General features: G+C 41.5%; 1 protein-coding gene across 5 annotated transcripts in view; it reads left to right on the forward strand.

Annotated features, from left to right (window-relative positions):
• Positions 1-4,030, forward strand: part of CHN1 (chimerin 1) — a 202,448-nt gene extending 198,418 nt beyond the window's left edge. For 3 of the 5 annotated variants that reach the window (XM_027557164.1, XM_027557188.1, XM_027557195.1), the window contains 2 exons: positions 1,382-1,487; positions 3,129-4,028. In XM_027557164.1, the coding sequence (XP_027412965.1) occupies positions 1,382-1,487; positions 3,129-3,300 (278 nt within the window). In that variant the 3' untranslated portion in view covers positions 3,301-4,028. Of the gene's footprint in view, positions 1-1,381; positions 1,488-3,128 lie in introns of all 5 variants that reach the window. The other 2 variants (XM_027557171.1, XM_027557180.1) reach the window with 2 other exon arrangements.
• Positions 4,031-10,032: the final 6,002 nt, after the last annotated feature.

The following is a 10,032-nucleotide window of genomic DNA, read 5'->3' on the forward strand; positions in this document are numbered from 1 at the left end:
CCTGCTGATTTTTTCCATAGGAATCATTCTAATCTCGTAAAAAGTCTAAGATAGGCTGTTCATTGTTTATCGTCTGTTGCCTCCAGTAGAAAGTAAGCTGTCTGTGAGCAGGGAATTTTGCTTGTTTGCTAGGCCACCAACACTGTCCTTAATTTCATACTATCTCAGGATTCTCCTTATAAAGATAAGCTGTAGAAGTTAAAAGGAAACTGTTACTCTTTTTTTCAATTTCCAGAATACTATAGTTTCAAATAGTCCAATCATAAAATCTATAGCCAAGTAAAAACTAGTAGTTTTCTATAGTAAATGGAATTTTCTTCTCTTAGTTTTAGAAATTAGATGATTGAATTTCAGTATCTGAGGTGTGACAGCTGTTACGTATTGGCACTTTGAACCTTGACGTCCCAAGGTTCAAAGGCTGTGCGTTAGTTATTATAGCAAAAGGCAAACAGCACATCCTTTATTGCTGAGAAATAAACCAAGAACTTTGAGGAAACTTTGGGCAGAAATTGTAAAATGGCTAAAGTTTCTTTGAATTAAAAAACTTTAATCAGTGTAAAATTTACCACATCTGCTCTGCCAATCCTAGAAACTTTTCACACTGATCTTATTTTAGTTTTTACCTGACTCCAGTACATTGCCATTAAATTAGTTTTATAAATTAGAAAGGATTCTTGGGCTTGTGTCTTAAAAGTTATATTCTGGTTAGATGTGGACTTCCAGCATTTCAAGGCTGCTAGCCAACATTTCAAGGCAGTTGCCCTGACACCCAACATTTAAAGGTGCCCCATCTTCCTCATGTTTGGGTTGAAGCAGGAATGTGCTGTGGTTCTCTTTCTGAGAACACAAAATTCCAAAGATATCTATTGTTTCTGAATATGGAAGTAACTGATGGATTAAATGCACTCTGTGACCTGAAAGGAATGTGACTTTTTGGCCAACAGAGAACTAAAATATCTAAATGAAGATGCTGAAAGGAGATTTTCAAAATATTTTGAACAGTGCAGCATGGCTTCAGTATGTCTGTAGTGTTCGAAGATGACCTCGTTTGCATATATGTTTTTATCCTTCCATACGTGTGTCTGAGTTTTTTAAAGTTACATCCTATACATCCAATATCCAGTTTTCATAGTTAACAGACCCCAGGACCCTCAAGTTGAAAACACTGGGTACCCTCCCCAGAAGTCCAAGGAAATGGACTTGCCACATGGACACTAACCTTGTGGAAGTCTGAGACTTGAACCTTAAAAATTATTTTCCAAGGCCATGAACAGTGACCTTGTCAGTTTCAGAAGATCACCATAATAATAGAATTAAATGAGCCATTTGTACCAGTTGTCTGTTAAAGTTTCTCTCCTTGGTATTCATCTTGCTGTTACAGAAATTATGGATCCTGATGAGCAATTAGAAACCCTTCACGAAGCACTGAAACTGCTGCCGCCTGCTCACTGCGAAACCCTCCGGTACCTCATGGCGCATCTGAAGAGGCAAGTTTCCAACTTGGAATATACTTGTACCACATCCAGATGTTAAGAATCAAATGAAAGCAAAGGTGAAAGAGAGGTCAGGTGATCTGTCGAAGAATGAATAAATGCATAGCTATCTTGTCCCCTGGTGTGAAATCACACATTGAGAAGGAAGGCTAAAAATATTCTGTAGTATAATATGGTATGCAGACTTGATTCTTTCATAAATGGATTTGCAGTTCCGGTATATGTTTGCAGACATGTTAGAAATACCAATATTCTGCCAAGGACATGCATTAATTTTTGTGGAAAGGGAAAAGGTTGCAGCTATATAAAGACACTAGCATTAATAGAATAAAGCAAGAATGAAGCAACTTGCAAGAAAGCTCACTTTTCTTATGTCTTGCTCCAAAATAGGCACTTCAGACTTACTATTTTAGATTATTGAGTTAATGTTGCCAACACTGAAACCTGCTGTAAAAAGTGATGGACTAAAGAAAGGGGTAAAGAGAGGAATGGAAAATAAAATATTTCAGTTACTTCTGGTTTAATGTTTTAAAGTGATGGATGGTGAGGTAGCTTTATTTCCCGGCTCGGTCACCCTCCATCTCTCCCAGTTGAAGCAAAGTTTCCAAAATTATATGACCAAATTTTAGTAGTTTTAGGGTCCCATGGACGGAGGAGCATGTTAGGCTGCAGTCCATGGGGTCGCTAAGAGTCGGACACGACTGAGCGACTTCACTTTCACTTTTCACTTTCATGCATTGGAGAAGGAAATGGCAACCCACTCCAGTGTTCTTGCCTGGAGAATCCCAGGGACGGGGGAGCCTGGTGGGCTGCCGTCTGTGGGGTCGCACAGAGTCAGACATGACTGAAGTGAGTTAGCATAGCATAGCATAGCATAGGGTTCCCAGATGTAAGACCAATCAGAAGTAAACAAAAAAACAGAACTTGACATCTACTTTGTACACCTTTAGGTCCAAGTTACCCACAAGTGAATATGTAACTCATGGTGCTTTCAGAGACTCTACATGCTCTCCATCTTTAGAAGCACCCTAAGTTAAGACTTTTAATATGCTTATAACTTCACTTATAAATTCAAGTTTGCTGCATATGTGGATGCAGTTAAGAACTCCACACTAAAACAAAGGAGTAACTCTCAAATTATAGTCTCTGTGCCTTTGCTGTAGCAATAAAAATCATAAAAATACTTAACACTCCCTGATGAGGTTGCTTACTCCTAGCCGTTTCCTATTAATATCACTGCCACTCTCCCCCTAGATACTCAATAAACTATTCAGCTTGCAAAAACTCTCTATAGGAAACAAGATCTCACCAAAGTGGAGGGAGACCTGATGGGTCATCAAGATGACCCAGCCCCTTCCCTGCAGCTCTGGGCCGTGGCAGGAGAATCCACAAATAGAACAGAACCCACTCAGGCCAGCACATCAGCTCTGGCTTCAGCTCCAGTGGTCACCAGAAGTTTAAATTATTCCTATCATTTACTCTAAGGAGAGTCAGTACTTTGAAGTTGAGAAATAACCCAGCAGAAGGGTTGATCAGTGGACACAACCCACTTTGAATCTTGTTTTTGTTTTAGCGCTCCAGCACGACAAAGACCCCCATGCCCTACATGAAGTCACCCTCCCTTGTATTTTTTAGAGTCACCCTCCATGAAAAGGAGAATCTGATGAATGCAGAGAACCTTGGGATTGTTTTCGGCCCGACACTCATGAGATCTCCAGAGCTAGACGCCATGGCTGCCCTGAACGATATACGATATCAGAGACTGGTGGTGGAGCTGCTTATCAAAAATGAAGACATTTTATTTTAAATTTTTAGTTTGAAGGAAAAAAGAAGTGTTTTACAGATGAAGGAATGTTTTATAGTAATTTAATTGGCTCTTATAGCTGAATTATTTCTTGGTTAGAAGTTTGGGCATATAACCAGATTAAAATGAAGGAACCTCCCATTGTTTTCATAGCACCGCTCAGCTGTCCTTGTAAAACAGTGAACACACGCTTTCCAGTTCTAGTAATCCTGGGTGTTTATCATGTTCAGAGAAACTCAAGCTATTGCATGATTAGCCCCCTGTTTGGCAAGGGAACCCCATACAAAGGAGACACCAAGCCTGCACCGCCCCTCATCCTGGGTCGCCTGTGGTTGTAATTCAGCATGTTTCGCAGAGTAAATCTGTCGTGACTTTGCTTTTGGGTCCTATGTCATTGATTTCTGATGCTTCTATAAACATGCACACAAATGGAGAAAACAGTACCTCTGGCTGCTGCATTGCCATAGACTATAACATATGCCTACTTTTCTTAAATGCTTCCTTTCTGGTTTCTCTTAGTTCTTCTCTAACATAGTACTTTCTTTCCAGCAAAAGCAAAATGTGTTTTCAGATTTGTTACTTTAGTAAATTATCTCTACCAATAAAAAAAAGTACAACAGAGCATTTTGTTAAATTATTATTGGTCTTCAGTTGTAATTTTGTGTTTTTATCTGGCATGCATTTATTAATTTATTAAATTTGGCTTTTAGAAATAAAAAATATTGATAGCTTACTGTTTTCTCATGACTGATCCTATGTGGGAAAATGTGTTTGACCATTTATTTAATACTGAGTATTCCATGCCACCTCTCTTGTTTACCGTTGAAAGTTTTGCATTGAATGCTCCTTAAAAAAGTAATTTAAAACTGCTTAGAAATAGAATACCCACTCATGGATTTATTTCTCTTACATACTCTGGCAGAAATCTAGAATATTATCTCAACTTTTTGGGGGAGTGGGGAGGGCAGGTAGGAGTTCATTCTAGAGCCATCACAAAAAGAAAAAGGGCTAAAACAAAAACAACAAAAAAAAACCCTGACTTTCTAAACACTTGGTTCGTCAGCGATGCATGCTGCTGACGCCGTTGAGCTGACACTACCTGAGGGGAGTCTCGGGTAAGCAGCCTGAATGGGGAGCGGGGGTCTACACCACCCAGTACTGGGAAGCCCAGGAACAGGCCTGCTGCCGTCACTAGGCACTCACGTGCCTTTGAGCAAATGACCTTCCACATTCTGTTTCCTCGTCTGTCAAATGAGCGCCCTTCCAGAACTGAAGCTCTGTCCTCCTTTAAAAACTGAAAAAGTAATACAAGACACATTTCCATTTTTGCCATTTCAATCCGTAATGCTTTTAAGACTATCTCAGTGATAATGGGAACTGACAGAAGTATGTTGTTTTCCACATTTTTACCCTTAAGCTATAGTAGAAAGTTGATCCTATGTTTTATTAATGTTTATGCTCAGCAAAGTGTAGTTACGCAGTCCTTCACAACTATCTCAACCACAGTCACCCATGAAAAATGTCACTGCACTAAGCAGCATGGGGTCCCTAGATTAATGAAGTTCAGAGACTAGTTTTCTATAGCATAGATGCTGTCTAAAATGAGGTCACTGCAAGGCACTGAACACTAAGGTGTTCTGACTTATGAAACACGTTTGTCGGAGAAAGCTGATCGTGTCTGGCTGTCCCAGCGTTAGGCACACCTGAGCTGCCGCTACATCCTAGGGACTGAAGTCCGTGTTGCACTAAGTCCTTTTAAAGGAGACTTCAGTTGTAAAGAAATATGCCTTTTAGAATATAATCACCCTTTTTTTGCCCTGAAAGTAACAGATACACTTGACTTTAGAGCAGGCACTTTCTGGAATGAGAGGTGGATCTGGACCAGGAGCAGTGCCTGATCACAGTAACTATGAAGCAGATGTTCAGATAAAGTTGTGAGTATGTCTGCAGACAAGGTTACTGTTTACCAGGTTTCTGAACAGTGCACTGAGCATGTTCTGAAGTAGATGGATGTGTGGTTCCTTCCCCTGAGATGTGCAGGTACAAATCGCAGCCACATCATCTGTGAGCACCCTGGTACCATCGGGTGACACTTCTTGAACTGAAAGAACAAATCTCAGTCACTTAGGGAAGCTCTTATTCAATAATTCAGAGTCTTTTATACATGTCTTTCTAAAACTACTTGGAGATTTTTTAAAAGCATGACCGTCTATAAAAAGAGGCAGCAGCTTCAATTTCCATCCCATTGGGAGTGGGAGGAGAGGCCAGTGAACCTCTCTACCATCTCCCACGGATCTGGCAGTACTGCAGATACTCTGCCCTGAGCATCAAGCCCAGTTCTTCTCAATTTTCTATATATAGTTTTAAAGAAATTATTGAGAAGTGAAAGATTTCCCTTCTCTACATTTTTTGTTAGTTTTAAAATGCCAGTTAGTTATACCAATCGGTCAGAGGAGGTAGTTCTTCACTGAATTGAGATGAAAAAATGTGTCCTTAAGTGGAAGAATGGATATATATCAAAATATTTCTGGTTACCTAATGAGCTCAATTAGAAGGCCTCTGAATAAATTAGCTTCAGGGCTCCAACACTTCATTTTTAACAAAATATTTTCGAGTTTATGGTCCCAAAGCTGATTAGGTAATATTCCTAATCCACTTACAGAGCCAAAAGTGTTTTTTATTTAATGCACAACGGAAAAGAAGTAACCAAACTCTTCCCAACTATGTTTTAGCCATCGGGAGAGCCCATGGCAAGTCTGTATAACACTCACATCTGTCTCCTGGTGTTAACGAGAGGCTTTCCTCTTATGAACGAAAGTAACCATGCTCTCTACACACATCATTACCACACATCACCCCTCCACTGGACGCGGGGAAGCTCTGGCCCTTGGTTGCCGAGTGTCGTGGGGGTAGAGAAGGCTGAGGAGTAGAGCACTGTCCGGGTTCAGTCAGCATCTCCAGTTTTTAGCGATCTAGTTTCCACTTGCACTGTCTCAACAAGCGGAGCCCGACCTGCATCCCCTGGTGCGTCTGCACTTACTCCACACCTGGTTCCTGCCTGCCCCCTCCCCACGGGCCATGCACTGTGCTATCCTGGAAACAACATGAGCTCCAGTCCTCAAGGAATGCACCAGATCACCCTGGCCTAGGGAAATCTGAGTCCTGCTCTCTCTCCCTGTCTTTCCTATGGGCCTCAGTACTAGCTGCCTGTCCCCGTGGTGAGGTGTGTTCTCTGGAAAGGGCCAGCAGAGCGCGAAGAGGCCCCGTCAACCATCTTCTGCTGTAGAGTCACTGGCCCCTAATCCCCCGACATCTCATGAGGCTCAGGGGTGATGGAATCAGTCAGTGTACTGCAGCCGAGTGCACTTTCAGCTCATTTTGGCTAATTCCACACATAGTTGGTGGTCTTTCTGGAAAAAGACATGATCTCAACCTGACAGCTCAAAGTCTTACCATTTATCTAAAACAGACTGTGACAGCCCGCACAGTTCCCTAATAATAATGAAGGGGGGGAAAAACCAGGTTGCTTTCTCTAGATTTTTATGGTCAAGGACTTAGATTATAACTAATACACCAGATCTTATTTAAGACCAATTAGCAATTTCATTAATAAACATTATATTCGTAACATTACAGATTCAAACATCTGCTGGTTTCCACACATTCTTCTACCTTATCAAAGTCATTGCGGCCTCTCAGCAAATCCTTAAATAACTTTTAAAGTAAAATTTTTTCACCAGTCCTGTGTATCACACAGGCATCTCACGTCAATTGATATTTCAGGTATTGAAACCAAAACGCGAGACAGAGCTAAGCTAACATCAACACATAGTGTAAGGAAGCCCCTGATTTGTGAGGTTTTGTTCTCTGCTGAAGACAGAATATTTTAATACGGTCAGTAATAGCATATTTCACAATGTAAACGTTTTCTGTTATTGCTTATTCCAAGGATATCATAAAACAACGAGAAGTGTAAGCATGTTGCTGACCTAGTTTGGGGAGCTCTGAAAGTGTCAGGGGGTTTATTGTTCTGATGCAGTCGTGATTGATTGTAGCAGGTGACGTCACCATGTGAAGCTGGATCTGTATCTGGTTCTGGAACATAAGTACTTAACTGCCCATGTCACTGTGGCAATACCGAAAGCAGAGGAGGCAATGTTCAGAGATTAAAATGACTCACTGAGGGAAATTAGCAAGAGGGGCCTCTCAGAGGTAAAATGTTGTAAACCTGGAATACTCAAGAAAACATCAAAATCTTTTCATTTTTATTATGTGGATCTCAGAGCAGTGAGTCTCCTCTGATGTGTCTATGGGTAAAATGCGGGCACAGGCTGGGGCTTGTCTGTGCCAAAAGTCAAGGCCTGGCCTACTATCTGGATGCCTTTCTGTGGCAATGAACATTACCCTAAGGCAGTTTTTATTCTTACCAAAGAAAATTTGTAATTTTGAGGAATAACTTGCTCAGGTTTTTTTTTTTTTTTAATCGTATCCAAACTATAAAGAGAGGAGATGGGCATACAAAGGTTAAGTTCAACTACATCAGTGCCAGCTCTGTCCAGGATTCCAGGAACACTGTGATATCCAAAGCATAAAACGTGGAGGTGGAGGGAGGAAAAATGTAGAGCGTTAGAATGCGCTCAAACTTGTTATCATCTTAAAATAGACTGTTACAAATATAAGTTGTTTTATGTAAGCTTCATGGTAACCACAGAGCAAAAACCTGCAGTAAATACACAAAAGATAAAGAGAAAGGAATCTAAGCATACCACTGCAGAAAATCATCAAATCACAAAAGAACAGAACCGGAGTAGAAGAAAGGAACAGGAACTACAAAACAGCCAGAAAACAATTACTAATAACAAAATGGTGATACGTATACAATTATCAATAATTACTTTAAATATACGGAGAAGGCACTGGCACCCCACTCCAGTACTCTTGCCTGGAAAATCCCATGGGCAGAGGAGCCTGGTAGTCTGCAGTCCATGGGGTCACAAAGAGTCGGACACGACTAAGCGACTTCACTTTCACTTTTCACTTTCGTGCATTGGAGAAGGAAATGGCAACCCACTCCAGTGTTCTTGCCTGGAGAATCCCAGGGACGGGGGAGCCTGGTGGGCTGCCGTCTATGGGGTCACACAGAGTCAGACACGACTGAAGTGACTTAGCAGCAGCAGCATTTTAAATATAAATGGACTAACTTCTCCAATCAATAGACATAAAGTAGCCAAATGAATAAAAACTACAAGACCCATCAATATGCTGCCTACAAGTGACTCATATCAGAAGTAAGGACACACACAGGCTCAAAGTGAGGAGATGGAAAAAGACATTTCATGCAAATAGAAACCAAAAGAAAGCTGAGATCGCTATACTTATATCAGACAAAATAAGACATAGGCTATAATAAGAGACAAAGAAAGCCATTACATAACAGTAAAGAGGTCAGTCTAACAAGAGCTTATAACATTTATAAATATTTATGTTCCTAATCTAAGAACACCTAAATATATAAAGCAAATATTAACAGACCTGAAAGGAGAATAGCAATGCAATAATAGGAGGGGACTTTAACTCATCCATGGATAGACTCCAGACAAAATCAATGAGGAAACATGGGCCTTAAATGACAGGTTAGGCCAAACTGATTTAACAGACATGTGTAGAACATTCCACCCAAAAGTAGAAGAATACATATTCTTCTCAAGCACACATGAGACAGTCTTCAGGATAGATCATCTTAAGCCACAACCCAAGTCAATATGTTTAAGAAAACTGAAATCATATCAAGCATCTTTCCTGGTATAAAACTAGAAATCAATTGTAAGAATAAAACAGGAAAATTCACAAATGTGTGGAGACTAAACAACATGCTACCGAGCAATCAATGGGTCAAAGGGGAAATCAGGAGACATGAAAAAATAACTTGAGACACACAAAAATGGAAATACAACATACCAGAATTAATGGAGGGCACCAAGATTCCAGGAGGAGAAGAAGCTGTTGCTCAGCACCAGGAGATGGCATTAAACACGTGGCCAGAAATGTAAGGGCTCCAGGCCCTCGGCCCACGGGTGGCCTGCCTCTCTGACTCTGCTCTGCTTTAGCCCAGCACAGTGGTTTGCAAACTTCAGAGACTTAAGACCTTACTGCCAGAGGTTCTGAATTAGGAGATGTGGGTGGAGCCCCCAAATCTGTATTCCTAACAAGCCCCCAGGGGATACTGATGCTGCTGGTCCCAGGATCACACTTTGAGAACCACTGGCTGAGTGTGTCTCAGCCCTGGCTACACATTATCACCTGAGGCCCTTGTGCAGGCCAATTAAATGAAAGCTCTGTGCACAAGCGCTGGGCAGACAGCTCCTTGGGTGACTGCAATGTGTCCCTGGCGTGCAGACTGTTGCATTTCCTATTGGTATGTTAAAATGTGCCCAGGATTTGTTTTAATCAGGTGTAAGACACCCAGACATGGAAATGACGACCCCTAGAAACAGGAGGCGAGCAGGGCAATGTGGGGATGGACCAGGGTCAGTCAGGAGCGGAAGGGGAGCAAGCAGAGCATGGCCCAGAGCCTTTATTGGGAAGGAATGGATGAGGCAGGGTGGGTTCGCTGAGTCGGTTTAGGTTGGAGAGTTTCAGTAATTTCAATGAGTCCTGAGCTAGAGGAGTAGCCCCTCATTGTCCAGGACCCCACTCTGAGGTGACTTAAGGCCAGGGGTATGTGGGCTTAGTCTG

Source organism: Bos indicus x Bos taurus, chromosome 2, assembly GCF_003369695.1.
Source record: "Bos indicus x Bos taurus breed Angus x Brahman F1 hybrid chromosome 2, Bos_hybrid_MaternalHap_v2.0, whole genome shotgun sequence".
Lineage (NCBI taxonomy): Eukaryota > Metazoa > Chordata > Mammalia > Artiodactyla > Bovidae > Bos > Bos indicus x Bos taurus.